At 36.1% G+C, this 15769-nt stretch overlaps 1 protein-coding gene across 1 annotated transcript in view; it reads left to right on the top strand.

Annotated features, from left to right (window-relative positions):
- Hook1 (hook microtubule tethering protein 1) overlaps window positions 1-15769 on the top strand; it is a 48174-nt gene that overhangs the window by 20310 nt on the left and 12095 nt on the right. Inside the window, exons 6-14 of the mRNA XM_027400432.2 lie at window positions 1887-1954; window positions 3230-3292; window positions 6145-6228; window positions 7355-7521; window positions 8828-8968; window positions 9965-10166; window positions 10677-10787; window positions 13860-13947; window positions 14025-14085. Of these exons, the coding sequence (XP_027256233.1) occupies window positions 1887-1954; window positions 3230-3292; window positions 6145-6228; window positions 7355-7521; window positions 8828-8968; window positions 9965-10166; window positions 10677-10787; window positions 13860-13947; window positions 14025-14085 (985 nt within the window). The remainder of the gene's footprint in view (window positions 1-1886; window positions 1955-3229; window positions 3293-6144; window positions 6229-7354; window positions 7522-8827; window positions 8969-9964; window positions 10167-10676; window positions 10788-13859; window positions 13948-14024; window positions 14086-15769) is intronic.

Raw genomic sequence — 15769 nt, 5'->3', positions numbered from 1 at the left:
TCTATTATAAGCCATGATTGACTATTTGATCTACAATTTTCTCTGGTGTTGATGATTTTGTTGCATCTTGCAAATTTTAATATACTATCTCATTCATAATTTAGACCTAAGCATTATTAAGTACTCTTGTATTTTATAGTTTTGAAAGGAAATTCAGTTCCTGGAGATATAAGTGATAGTTTAATAGGCAGTATATATATATAAAAAAAAACAGTTTCACTTTCAGCATATGTGTCTGGGTTAACAATTAGGTTTGAATAGTTAAATAAAAACTACCAGTGGGTTGAGAATGTGGCTTAGTAGTAGAACTCTCATGTGTCATATGCAGAGCCCTGGATTCCATCCTCAGAGCTGCAGAAGGAATGAAAATAGGAAAAAAAATTACAAAAAATAAAACCCTTAAATTTAAGGTTATAAAACAGCTTCCACACTTTTATGCTTTGAAGTGAGGATTGGCTTGATTATTATTGATTTTTTAACACAATTTCTTTTATTGATTCTTTGGGACTTTCACATCTTCTGCCCTAACTCCACTCACCTCCCAGTCCCCCCATATCCTCTTCTCACTTCTGTAGTGCCCTCCAAAAGAAAATTAAACAAAACAAAGCAAACAAGCAAAAAACAAGAACAAAACAAACCAAAAAAATTTTAGATTTTCCATTTTCCTGCCTCTCCTGTTAGAATTGGGAGTGGTGTGTCACTTAGTACCTTTATGTCCAATCAGCTTTACTAGCAAATGTTCATTGCAATGAGTCACTGGTCTTGTTATCTGGTTTCTGGTACTCCATCATCACTGGTCCCTCACCGAAATTCCTCTGGGATATCCCACAGCTGCCCATGTCATGGAGATCCTGTTGGTGTCATTCCACAGGTCCAGTCCTTCACAAGCTCCTGCAGGTAGATGTTAGGGTGGGCCAATCCAAGGCACAGCTGTGGGCCTGGATGATAGCTGAGCTGGTCAATCTGGACCACTGGAGCTACCTGCTTCAGGTGAGGGTGGGTAGCCAGATCCCCTACACCCAAGCCATTAGGATCAGCTTTCCCTCTGTGTCATGACTCCGGATGCCAACAAACCACAGGTTTCGGCCCAAACCCTGGAATTCTGTGTGACCATTGGTGGCAACACAGACCCCACCTGCAGTAGTATCACTGACACTGACTCAGACCCCACCTGCAGTAGTATCACTGACTCCTTTGGAGCAGCCAGGTCTAGGATGCCCCAGATGGCAGTATAGGCCCCATTATGTCTTTGGTACATTCTTCAGTTAAATCTTTCTCTCCTCAGCATTTAGTGGTCAAGTGCATACCATAACCGTTCAGACTCTCAGTATTACAAATAAAAAGGATTTAGACAACTTACAGGAGCGTCTAGAAAAATCAGTAGAACACAAAAGTATTGGATAACTTTGAGGGCAATAGTTGGGTAAAGGAACATACAGTTGGAGTAGACTTAAGTCTGCACATATCTAAGGTATTATATAAGTTCCTCATTTCATGTTTGTGGAAAGCTTTAAATGTGAGAATTATTGGATGCCAAGCAGGTGTTGCAGGAGGCTGCATACATACCTTTGAAAGACTTCCTGGAAGCAGATGGTACAACAGCAGTTTTTGGATCTAAAATTGGACAGTTATTATCAATTGTCTTAATATATTACTTGTAGTATCTTTTCTTTTACTTGGAAAAATTAAAGGGTTTCTTTTTGGCTAAAAGATTTAAATTAATAAAGTTGAAAGTTTTTATCTTGTTTTTAATGGACATGTTAGTGAATTAGTGTATTTGTATGAAGGGTCATTTATGGTAAATTAACTTCCACACTTCTGTTATTGAGTAGTTAAGAAGTTGTATAGGAGAAATTTTATATCAAATTTATATTTTTTATTTATAGAGCATATTAAAACTATAATGACCCTGGAAGAATCTGTTCAGCATGTGGTCATGACTGCAATTCAGGAGGTAAGTGACACTCCACTTACCTGAGTATGAAAACCCTGAGCCAAATTATGTAAAACTGTGTAAATATTTAACAATTAAAAAATGTATTAGTTTCACCGTTTCATTGTATTTTGGAAAACAATTGTTCCTTTTTGCAAACATTCTGCTTACTTGCAACTTAACATTAAAGTTCAATAAAGCAAATGTTTAAAATTAAAAAAAAAATGTTAAAAGCCTTCAAGCTCAGTGTTAGACCCCCTAATTCTAAAAGCTTTTACTTTAATTTGGTGCTCAGCACGAACCCAGTGTCTAGTGTCTTGTGATTGCTAGGCAGATTCTCTTCCATGGATCTAAATCTCCAGTCTCTTAAAGTTCTTCAATACCTTCTATTAATAAAAGCAAAATAATCAAACCTAGTGCATGTGGGACATTCCATTTCCTCTTCCCAGCTATTAAAGTTCCTGACATTAGTGCAGTGGTTCTCAACCTGTGGGTCATGACCCCTTGGGGTTGCCTGAGACTACTGGAAAACACAGATATTTACGTTACAATTCATAACAGTAGAAAAATTACAATTGTGAAGTAGAAATGAAAATTTATGGTTGTGGGTCACTATAGCATGAAGAACTGGATTAAAGGGCTACAGCATTAGGAAGGTTGAGAACCAATGATCTAGTGTGTCTATATCATGTGTACTTAGAACTTTAGACTTGTGAACACTTAGATTTTGGCATCAGGTAGCCTGAATGTAAGTTTATGATTGTATCAGACATACTAGAAGGATATCAAATTCTTGGGGTTGCTATTGACTCTTAATCCAGTTATAAATCTTGGGTGAAAAGTGATAAATTATGACATATAAGTCATTTTTTTAAGAGGGTCATGATGGTACACACTGGAGTCCTTGCTCCTGAAGGAGGATCACAAGGTTGAAACCAGCTTAGTCTACCTTATGAGAACCCGGACTAGAAAAAGAATTATGAGAACCCGGACTAGATAAGAACAAGATAAAAGAAATGAAAGCATCCCCTATTTAAAAACACATTTGTGTTTATAGTCAGTAATATGTCTCCTAAAACTTGAATTGTACTTTATTCTTAATCTTATCATTAATATGCTTGAATGTTCTTACTTGGTTATACCTCTAATGAAGTTTTTATCTGATTAGTGTTCTAAGGATCATTGAATTAAGGCAAAAAAAGAAGTTAAATATAAACCAATTTATAATACTTTAAGTAAATAGATTTTTATAAACATTGCACTATTGTACTTAACTTTGCTATTTTAATTTCCTAGTTGATGAGTAAAGAAATAGTGAGCTCTCCTGCAGGTGACACAGTTGGAGAATTAGAGCAGCAGGTAAGATTTTCATTACGTGAGAGACAGTGATGGCAAGGTTTCCACTACCAGTTATTCACAAGGCTTAAAATCATGTGCAGTGATCCCTCCTGTGGAACTGAATGTGATTTGCTGTAAGAGCCTGTTTGGATATTAATGTGTTTTCTAATGAATGTAAGTAGTGACAGCTTTAGTGTTTTCTGTAACCATGTCCTAGGAGTCAGTGGCACTAAATATTCCAGCTGACCCATTGATAGTTATGTGGCCAATTCTGTATGGCTATATCATTAAACAATAGACAATTTTAAAGTCTAAAACTTTTATTATAGTTTTAATACTGATTGCCGCCCCCCCAACAGTTTCTGTCCTTTGGCCTGAGATTGAAGAAATAGCTCAAAGGCAGACTCAGGATCCTGGGACAGCATTTTTTATATAGGATAAAGTTCTCCTCTTCCTTTCTATAATCTGATCAGGGTGGTCTAGGCAAAGGGGGAAAGGAGAGGCCAAGTGCATTTTTAGATATTTCTTTTGTAGACATCTGGCTCCCCAACCCAGGGATAATATTAGATATCTTAAAGAATATTTCAAATTTATCTTTGATAGAAATTTTGTTTAAATATAAGCATACTTTTTACATAATTTCTACAATGAAATTTAAAAAACTGAATCTGTAATAACCTTTAAAATATGTCCCAAGAATTTTCATGAAATTTTATTTATGTCAGACCTTATCTTTAACTATTAGTAAGATTATGTAAATATCATATGAAGGCAACACGTGAAGGCCCATTAGTTCACAGGTAAATTTTAAGCATGATTTCTAATATCACTATACATGTGTTGATAGAAGAATTTATTGTTTTTTATTATTATGATTATTATTAATTCAAGTTAGGGAACAGGCTTGTTTCACATATAATTCCCCTCTCCCTCTCCCTCCCTTCACCCCCATTCCTTCTCCCCCACCTCCAACCTACCCCCCACCCCATCCACCCACCACTCCCCAGGCAGGGTAGGGCCCCCAACTGGGGCTCCACCAAGTCCCACATTTGTGAAAGAAACATCACTAAAGCTCAAACCACACATAAAACCACACACACTTATAGTAGGAGACTTCAACACCCCCCTTACGCCACTAGACAGGACCACCAGACAGAAACTCAACAAAGAAACAAAGGATCTGAAAGAAGTTATGACCCAACTGGGGTTAACGGATATCTATAGAGCATTCCATCCAAACTCAAAAGAATATACCTTCTTCTCAGCACCACATGGCACCTTCTCTAAAATTGACCACATAGTAGGCAACAAAGCAAACCTCCATAGATACAAAAGAATTGAAATAACCCCCTGTATCTTATCAGACCACCATGCATTAAAGCTAGAATTCAGCAACAATACAAATGGCAGAAAACCTGCAAACTTTTGGAAAATGAATAACACCCAATTGCACCATTCCTGGGTTGAGGAAGAAATAAAAAAACAAATTAAAGACTTCCTAGAATCTAATGAGAATGCAGACACAACATACCCAAACTTATGGGACACTCTGAAAGCAGTGCTAAGAGGGAAGTTCATAGCACTAAGTGCCCACATGAAGAAACTAGAGAAAAGTCACATTAGAGAACTGACAGAACAACTGAAAGCACTAGAGCAAAAAGAAGCAAACTCACCAAGGAGGAGTAGACGCCAGGAAATAATCAACCTGAGAGCTGAAATCAATAAAGTAGAAACTAGGAAAACATTACAAAGAATCAATGAAACAAAGAGTTGGTTCTTTGAGAAGATCAACAAGATAGACAAACCTCTAGCCAAACTAACCAAAAGGTAGAGAGAGAGCACACTAATTAACAAAATCAGAAATGAAATGGGGGATATAACAACGGACACTGTGGAAATCCAGAGAATCTTTAGGTCATACTTTGAAAATCTGTACTCCACAAAATTCGAAAACCTAATGGAAATGGACCGTTTCCTGGATAAATATCACTTACCAAAATTAAATCAAGATCAGATAAACAGTTTAAATCGACCCATAACCCCTAATGAAATAGAAGCAGTCATCAAAAGCCTCCCAACCAAAAAAAGCCCAGGACCAGATGGCTTCACTGCAGAATTCTACCAGAAATTCAAACAAGAGCTGATACCAGTACTCCTCAAACTGTTCCGCACAATAGAAGCAGATGGGATATTGACAAACTCTTTCTACGAGGCTATAATCACTTTGATACCCAAGCCACACAAAGATAAGACTAAGAAAGAGAACTACAGACCAATATCCCTCATGAACATTGATGCTAAAATACTCAATAAAATATTGGCTAATCGAATCCAAGAACATATCAGAAAAATCATCCACCACGATCAAGTAGGCTTCATCCCAGGGATGCAAGGATGGTTCAACATACGAAAAACCATCAATGTAATCCACCATATAAACAAACTGAAAAAGAAAAACCACATGATCATCTCACTAGATGCTGAAAAAGCCTTTGACAAAATCCAACATCCCTTCATGATAAAGATCTTGGAGAGAACAGGAATAACAGGAACATATCTAAACATGATAAACGCGATATACATCAAACCAATAGCCAACATCAAACTAAATGGAGAGAAACTCGAAGCATTTTCTCTAAAATCAGGAACAAGACAAGGCTGTCCACTCTCTCCATATCTCTTCAATATTGTACTTGAAGTTCTAGCTAGAGCAATAAGACAAGAACAGGGGATCAAAGGGATACACATTGGAAAGGACGAAGTCAAACTTTCACTATTTGCAGACAACATGATAGTCTACATAAGTGACCCGAAGAATTTATTGTTTTAATTCACTAAATGTGGTTTACTAAGAATGATGTTTTCTGTCTCAGCTTAAAAGGGCTTTAGAAGAGCTTCAGGAAGCCGTAGCAGAGAAGGAAGAGCTGAAGCAAAGGTGCCAGGAACTGGATATGCAGGTATGGACAGAGAAACATGAAATGTCTTAAGTGAAGGGTTAGGGCACTATATGTTTTATAACATGATAAAAACTCATGTCAATTAATAAAATCAGAGTGGTGGATGACTCTGAGCAAACACTTGAAAAACCATGTAGCAGTGTGCCTCCTAATCTCAGGGAAGGTCCACTCTGTGTTCTCTCATTTGTTCCTTGTTCTTGGTGTTTCTTCTTAAAACAAAATTAAAATAACCAGAAAATTCCTCGTTAGTATCATTGCTCCAGGGAATGTATAAACCTATTGAAAATATATACTGTAAACTTTTCCAATAATTCTAGCAAGTTTATAATGCGTTATCCTTCAAAAAATGTTCTTAATAAAATCATAAGTCAACTTTTGCTTTACTGAACAGTCATCTGTAGTTGTAAGTTTTTCAAGGTATTAAATAGAGAGTAAATAATACCAAGGGAACAAAATGAACCAGAGAGCAATAGAATTGGGAGCTGTCACGATAATCTGCACTTGCATGACTCTTTTACATGTGTGCATGGTGTGTGTGTGTGTGTGTGTGTGTGTGTGTGTGTGTGTGTGTGTGTGTGTGTGTGTTTGTGTGTGTGTGTGTGTGTGTGTGTGTGGTTAAAGGACAACTTCCAGGACTTGGTTCTCTCCTTTCACCATGAGATTAACCCGCAGACTTGAAAGACAATCCCTTTACCCGCCTGAGCTATCTAATCAGTACCCACTTACATTTATTTCATCCATTTTACAAGATAAGCAGTTTCCTTGTGCAAATGAAAACAATTTATCTGGCTTAAAAAAAAACCTAATTCTTTAACCAAATATGCTTGTTTCCAGAATATGTGACTGGTATTTTCTACTATGAATCTAAAATGGTAACTTAGGCTAAGAAAATGACTACATCCTGAAAATTAGCTTAGACCTCAAACTATTTGTACTTTGAGTTTAGATTTAGAAACATTGATTTGATTTCTCTTGTTTGATCTAAAATTCCTATACTCAGAATACTAGTGTTGAAGAATCCTTAAAAATCATCTATTAGTCAACCCATTTCATCCCTCAGTCAGAATTAGAATACAGAACTCCCAGCTTATTAGAGGTGGCTTTGCTATTGATGTTTGTTTCTCAGGTGACAGCACTTCAAGATGAGAAGAATTCATTGGTCTCTGAGAATGAGATGATGAATGAAAAGCTTGATCAGTTGGATGGCTCTTTTGATGATCCAAATACAATGGTTGCGAAAAAGTATTTTCACGCACAGTTACAACTAGAACAATTACAAGAAGAAAACTACAGGTACTATTTTAGTAGAAATTATTGAGTTTTGTTAAACCTATATTTGAAGAGCCATAATTATCAATAGCTAATAGTTGATAATTATATGTATACTTAGGACATTGATTAAAGTACACTAACAAAAATACCAAATGGTGTAAGCAGTGCTTTCCTCACAGGGTTCAGTTAGGTTAACCAAGTAGGATATGCTTAATAAAACAAGGACTTCAAAGATAGAAGCCAGACATTGGCTGGAGACATGAGAGTTGGGGGAGGGATCGCAGAGGCTTGTAGAGAGGGCCTCCATTGACGTAAGTTAACAGTAATGAAAGGATGCAGATCTTAAGCTTAAAAGATGCTTTACACTTTAACATTTTGCTCTTTAAAATAAACAGAAAGTTCTTACCTTTAGCAAAGGTTGGTTGTTTCTGACCGGCTGACCACTGAGCCTGTGCGAAGACCTTGAGAACAAGTGTTTTAATTGTACCTGACATATATTTTCATGTCATTTCAAACTTGCAAAATAAAGTTGTCAGGATATAAGGAACTGCTTCCTGTATGCCTCTTACAGATGTTTCATGGTTGTTATTATTATTATTATTATTATTATTATTATTATTATTATTATTATTATTATGAAGCTTTCTCTGTTTAGCACAGTTAGTATTCAGATATTTTTAGAGGTGCAGATTCTTTAGCCTCTGCTAAGCTTTAGCATGTGCTTCCTAAAAATCAGCAAACCATAGCATAATGGTAATAATTAGGAGATTGTTCATTGACATGGTGTTTCTATTTAAACTACAGAGCACTTGCAAATACAGTTGTCTCAATTTCTTTATAACTTTTCCTTGTTCAAAATGGAATACAGGATTTCATTAACTGATTGTTGCTCAGTGAATACGAAGTGTCACTCTCATTCTTTATTTCAATGCTCTGCTCTCTTAGATCGAATCCTTTAATCCTCTTTCTTAGGAATACGTTCTTTCTGACACAGCAATATACCTTAGACTGATGGACCTTAATTTGTTATAATCTGTTCAGAATTAATGTTTTACCTCCTTACAGATCATTTGTTTCTAAAATAATTACTGTATGCATTTTCTTTATCTTTGCCAATTAAAATTTCAGTTAGAACAAGATATACATAAGCGGTAAAGTGAACTCAGAGCATTAAGTACCTTTCTTTTGTGTTACAATATTAATGGCTAAGAGTTACTTTAACTTTTTCCACTTTTGAAGGTAGAATTTAAGTATGTCATACTAACTTCAAATCTCATTGAGAAGACAAAGGATGGAAATTATATTAAAATTCTTTCTTTTTTTTAAGGCTTGAAGCTGCAAAAGATGATTACCGTGTTCACTGTGAGGAGCTTGAAAAGCAGCTGATTGAGTTTCAGCACAGGAACGATGAGCTGACAAGTCTTGCTGAGGAAACCAGAGCCCTGAAAGATGAGATAGATGTTCTTAGGTAGGGCTTGTCCGGGTGCTTGTGCCTCTTCGAAGCTGTTCTTTAGATAGTGATTTCCAGTCTTATCAGAGCTCCTAATATCCCTGTGTACAGATCACTTTTTATTTAGACTTCTGGTCATCTTCTGTGCTCATTAATTAGAGCTGCATTAAAGATACAATAATGTTCAGTTCTTGTTAGGACAGTTTCACATCAGAACCCATAAACCCCAAATGATAATATTTTCTTAGAATTTTGTAAGTAATACAGGTTAACTGATTCTGTATACATTATCACATTGTGGAAACTAAGCATAGGTAAGAATTCTGGTGTTTCTTTCAGATAGACTTGTCTGTGGATATAAAATGTTTGCTTGCTGCTGCTGTGATGTATTTGGGAGTGTGTATGGTGCTGTGGGACTGAGGACACCTTATGGGAGTTGGCTGTCCTCCCCTATGTGGGTTCTGGTGACTGAACTCAGTTGTCATGCTTGGGGCCCCTTCAGCGACTGGGCCATCTTACTAGGCCTCTATAGTATTTTTAATGAAATTTTAGTTTTTTTCTGTTTTAAATACCAATTTGAAAGAATCATTATAGCTACTAGTTTGGTCCTATGTGTGCTGTTGAAGAGATTTGATTTTTTTTCAGTTCAGTTTTGCTTTAGCCCAGTTTGTCAAATAAATGCTGTTCTAAATAAATGTGCTTTGTCAGACAAATTTGTTAATTGAATCAACTTTGTAAGCATATTAGATACAACTCCAATAAACTATATATGCAGTTTGCCTGGGAACTGCAGATAGCTCAGAATTATTTAGTCATATGTACCAAATCATGCATTTTGATACGTTGTGCTAAAAGTCTGTAAATCTATCAGACTTGAAGTATTTTACTAGTTGATGACTTTAAAACAAAAATAATGAACTTGAAATGGTTTTAAGCCTATGTTTTTGTTATTGTTTACAATATCCATTTTGCAGCTAGAAAAAAAATGTGTGCATACATGTCTTATTAATGCAGGACTACCTCAGACAAAGCAAATAAACTGGAGTCGACAGTGGAGGTTTATCGCCAGAAGCTACAAGATCTAAATGATCTCCGAAAGCAGGTGAAATCTTTACAGGAGACAAATATGATGTATATGCACAACACTGTGAGCTTGGAAGAGGAGCTGAAGAAAGCCAACGCAGTTCGTGCACAGCTAGAGACCTACAAGCGCCAGGTGAGAGATGTCTGAATGTCTCATTGATGAAATTAAAAGTTCAATATTGTGATTTCCTCTTTTTTTCATAGTGATATAGAAGTTAATTATTGAGTATAGTTAGTTGTGTGCTCCTGGTTAATTTCTTCTTCATGTAATTGAGTTTAGGGACAGTTAAAGAATCTGACTTATCAACTCTTCAGTTTTTCTTGTTGAACTTTATTGTTTGTCAGTGTTTTGGAATTGGAAAATTGCCTAGACAATGATAGAGAATATAGCTTCACCTTCAAATACTCTGTAGTGCCATTTATCAAATAACCTAGAAAACTATTAAAGCCTACTTTTAAATATTTTGAATTATTTTAATGTGTTGAGGTTTTTTTTGTAGTTCTTTTTTTTCTTTTGATGTTCTGTTTTTCTAAATATTTAGAATTAAAATGCCTGGTTCCAATTCAGCCTTTTCATTTATTCAACCCTGAAAGTCGGATAGTATTACAAACAATTTTTCTTTACTTTTTTTCCTTCCCAAAGGTTCAGGACCTTCACACTAAGCTTTCCTCTGAGTCTAAAAGGGCAGATATACTAGCATTTGAGATGAAGAGGCTTGAAGAAAAGCACGAAGCTTTACTCAAGGAAAAAGAGGTGATGTTTGATGAGAAATGTGGGGTTTTTATAGCTTTGAATTGCCCTAACCCTAATTCTTAATCCCTGAATCCTAAGCATATTTTCTTCCTAGCGATTTCCTAGTTTAATGCCTTATTTTTAAATCTTTAATCCCTTTTTAGTTTCTCTTTCAGTACACAGTGAGAGAGATGACTTGATTTTTTTTATTTTGGGGAGGGAGAGCAACAGTAATTAAAGGGCTTTCTTTTCTCCAGTGTCTAAGTTTTTGCCCTTTTGATGGGGGATCATTTGTTTGTAAAGGCCTGGATTTATTTATGGTATATGTGTTCTGTTTCATCAGTCAGTCCATCTGTTTTGTTTTGTTTTGTTTTGTTTTTTTTGCCAATACTCTGATTCTGGTTGCTGCTCTCTGCAGTAAAACTTGATAGCAAGTACTATGATGCTTCCATTGTTTGCTTGGGTCAGGATTACTATGGCAATAATTCGTAGAAATTATAGCTTTTTCCAAGTCATTCTTTTATGAAAAAGTTATTATCAGTTCTTTCATGGAGACTGCACTGAATCTTTAATTTGGGGTGGTTTAGACATTTTAGCAATGTTATAGGATACTTATATAGAATACTAAAGAAGAGCTAGAATTGATTTAGTGAAGTTGTAGGACAATTTGCACACAAAATTAGTAGCTGTTTATGCACCAATCATGAGATTACTGCAAAGAAACCATGAAAAACGTCACAGTGACAATAGCTACAAAATAAATAAGATACTTAGTAAAGTTTAACCAGGAAAGTATAAAACCTCTGCAGTGAAAGTTAGAAAATACTGATGATAGAAATTGAAGACAACATGTAACAAACTACAAAGTCTCCCATGTTCACACTCTTTATTCAGTTTTGTTAGCTTTTGTCAGGAGATATAATGGAGTCACAGTCACAGGTCCTTCGTCTTAGTGCATGTTTTCTAATTCTAGATTTTCAGCTATCTAGATTTATTAGCATATATGCACATACCATGTCTTCTACTTCTTTAAAATATACTGTTCCATGGTTGTTGTTTAGCAATCATATTGCTATGACAGGAAAGATCAATTTTCTCTTACCAATTACTGAAGCTTTATTCATAATGGCCTGTTCTGTTGGTGGTCCTGTGGTAGGGAAGAACATTATAGAAGTGGTAACATTTTGGAGGATGAGACTGTTAGCTCATGGTTGATGGTAGGCAGAGAGAGGAATTTAGGAGGTAACCAGGAAAGAGCTAAGCCCCCAAGGACATAGCCCCAGTCGTGTGTCTCCTCCAGCTAAGCTCCAGTTTTGATTCTTCACCATCTAATACCATCATCTTGTGAATCCGTCAAGGATTAATCCATTCATCAGTTCAGAGCCCTCATTCATCTCTGAAGTGTCACCCCCACCAACCTCATAGTTGTGCTTTGCTGATATTCTAGGCATTTTTCAGATCAGTAAAGTTCAAAATTGACCATCACACAAGGCTTTGAGTATGTAAGCCATCCTTACTGCAGTCAAGTTTGAGAATGCTGTTCTTCCAAAAAGAAATTCTTTACATTAGCAGGTAGCATATAGTCTGGTCTCCTTTCTATCAGTCTTAGGCACTTTTTATGTATGTGTTGTCTCTGCATTTCCCTGGCCTGGCTGAAGCATGCAGTGACATGACTGAGTTTTGTGATTACCTTGGTCATACGTATTTTAGCTGAAGCTTCATGTGGTGTGTTATCTCTTGTTGAACATTGCTCATTGTGTTCATACAGCATGCTTCAGTTGTTTAGTCATCAGTGTGTGGGTATTGGGACTCACCCCACTCTGGGCTGTTAGGAATATTGCTGCTTGTTTATTCACACATTTTTATATGTGTGTTTTCATTCCTCTGCAGTATATACTAAGACCAGTGGCATACTGGCATATAATAAGTATATTTAATCTCTTTTCTATATCCTTGCCAACACTTTTCTGTCATTTTGGTTTATTTTAATAAGTATGAATTTTTACTTGCATTTCCATACTGACTGAGTATATGAGCAAGCACATGTACTTTATGACTCTTAAGATCCTTCCCATGTTTCACTTCAATTATTTGCTTTTATTGAGTAAGGACTTTTTATATATTCTGGATGCAAGTCCTTTCTTAGATAACTACTTTTTTTAATGTTTTCTCTGATTCTGTGTTTTTCTTCTCATGATCATAGTAGTCCTGTTTGCAGCAAAAGTTCCCCATTTACTTTGTCTCAGCTGTCTGTTTTCCTTGCTTTTAATTCACTTGTTTTTTTTCACAGATTTAAGAGTCTGACTCTAATATGTAGTCTGTATTCCGTTTTGTACATGTTGTGAGGTAGTGTCCAACTTGAGTCACTTTCAGGCTGCTGTCTGCTGTCCCAGCATCATTTGTCTAAAAGACTGTTCTTTCTTCATTGAAACTGTCTTGTCACTCTTGTTATAAATCAGTGAACCATGATTTTATTATGGTGCATACATGTCATAGGATGTGTAACAGAAAGAGCAAAGCCTCTTACGTTGGAATGCATTCATTAATAATAGGGTACTCACACTGGCACATTGCTCACAGCAGTGCAAGATGTTAGAAATACCGATAGTGGAAGAGATGAGGAAATGCGTAGGAACTTGTGGTTTTCTGATCATTCTTCTAAGACATAATAAGTCATTCTTCTAATAAAAAACTACCCCCCAAAAAGAGCTTACTAACTAAAAAAATTCACATGCGTGACCAGAAATGTAAGAGCGTATATCTTGCTTTTCAGTTATCTTACATTGATCAATAATATATCTAGCTCCTGTGCTAGTATCCTTTTGTCAGTCATGATCATTATAACTTTTCAGTCAAGTTTTAAAATCAGAAAATGTGAATTCTGGGCAGGCTAGGTGACTCAGTAGATAAGAATTCCTGCTGTCAAAACTGACAAGCTGAATTTGATCCCTGATCCCCACGTGGTGGAAGGGGTGCACGCGCGCGCAAACACACACACACACACACACACACACACACACACACACACACACACACACTGTCTGCTGGTTGTTATGGGGGTTATAATTGCTGATAATAACAATTCTTTTTTAGCGACTGATAGAACAGCGTGACACTCTGAAAGAGACAAATGAGGAGCTACGGTGCTCACAAGCACAGCAAGATCACCTAAACCAAGCTGGTGAGTTGGGCAAATTTAAGTTTATTTTTCTAATGATTGAAATACTGATGACACATTGATTGATTTCTGTTCCTTAGATGCATCTGCTACAAAAAGTTATGAGAACCTTGCTGCTGAGATCATGCCTGTGGAATACAGGTAAACTTGTACTGACTGATAACCCATACCTAATAGTACAAATGCCAGCTGGTTTTAGTCTTTCTCTTTTAATTTGCTCATCTATTAAAACTTTAATAAAAGTTAATTATGATACAATTGAAAAACAACTTTCTTAATTGTTTTTGCTCCAACAATTTAAAAAAATTATCAGAAGTGAAATTTTATGAACTGGCAGAGTAGTAAACAATCTAGTGTTTATGACAAGGCCTGTATTGTATTGAAATAATCTTTTCTATTTTAATTCTGGAAGCCTCTTAGTATATGACATTCAATTCTATGTGTGTAAAATAAAAGATTTGTCAATAACAGTGGTAAACTTAAACAAAATACAAATATAGGCATTCCCCCTCAGTTTGTTTTTTATCCTGGCATTTTGCCAATCTGGTTGTAAAATATTATTTCTAGGCTTTGGCACTAGTCAAGTTTTATTTATTAAAACTTAGATTATCCTGTTTAGTTTCATTAAGATATAATTCATGTATTTAAAATACAGGTTGCTATTGCTTACTGTCGTTATAGAGTTGCCACTGTCACATTGTGGCACCATTATCTGATTTTAGAACATCTGTTGTTACACCCACACGACTATATGCCCAGTAGCAGTTGTTCCCCATTCCTGCCCCTCCCCCCAGATCTCACTCTTAGATGACCAGCACCAGTTGCCTTTTATTAATATTTCATATACATAGAATCTCACAGCAGGTGGCCTTTCAGAATTCAAACCTTTTTCTCAGAATAATATAGAAAAATAATACTGAAATTTTCTTTGACCCATTTGAACTTTATAGACCTAGGCAGAGGAGCTTTTTGACCCCCCTTTGGTCTTTTGTTCTTGAGGAAAACATAGTCATACAAGTGGTCTAACTTCATTTAACAAAAAATACACACACCATGCAGAGCTATAGATAAGCATAAAATGAGTCTCCCACCTGAAAACATCCTGTCTGTTACCTGCCTCCCCTCCCTCTTTTGGGACTGTACTATTCTAACCCTCCCAGCTTACTTCCCTCCTCATTTCCCTCATTTGCTACTTCATGGCACCTATGTCCTGATACTCCTATCTCTAGAACTAGAGTTAATGTCCTCCATGGACCTTTGTTTTTGTTTTGTTTTTTTTTGTTTTTTGTTTTTTTTAAGATTTTATTTATTACGTATACAACATTCTGCTTTCATGTATATCTGCACACCAGAAGAGGGCACCAGATCTCATAACGGATGGTTGTGAGCCACCATGTGGTTGCTGGGAATTGAACTCAGGACCTCTGGAAGAGCAGTTGGTGCTCTTAACCTCTGAGCCATCTCTCCAGCCCTCCATGGACCTTTGTAACTGTCCAGATTTCTCTGGTTACTCCAGGTTGATACTCAACTCCTGGAGACCCAGAGCTGGAAGCACACATAGGAGAAATAGAGAATTTGTATTTCTGGATTTGGGTTGCTTCCAAATATTTTCTTCTTTCAACTATTTACCTGCTAGTTTTATGACTCCATTTTTCTTTACAACTGAATAATCTCATAAAGTTAAAAATAAATCACTCCTTGGCATATACCCAAAAGACTCAACATCACAGTAGCTAAGAAATGAAAACAACAAAATGTCCTTCAGCTGATGAATAATGAAAATATGGTACATATACACAAAGGTTTCTCTTAAATAAGTAGAGAC

This window comes from Cricetulus griseus, chromosome 2 (assembly GCF_003668045.3).
Source record: "Cricetulus griseus strain 17A/GY chromosome 2, alternate assembly CriGri-PICRH-1.0, whole genome shotgun sequence".
NCBI classification, from domain to species: Eukaryota; Metazoa; Chordata; class Mammalia; order Rodentia; family Cricetidae; genus Cricetulus; species Cricetulus griseus.
Note: the sequence above shows the minus strand (reverse complement) of the source record. Positions and strands in the feature narration are given on the sequence as shown.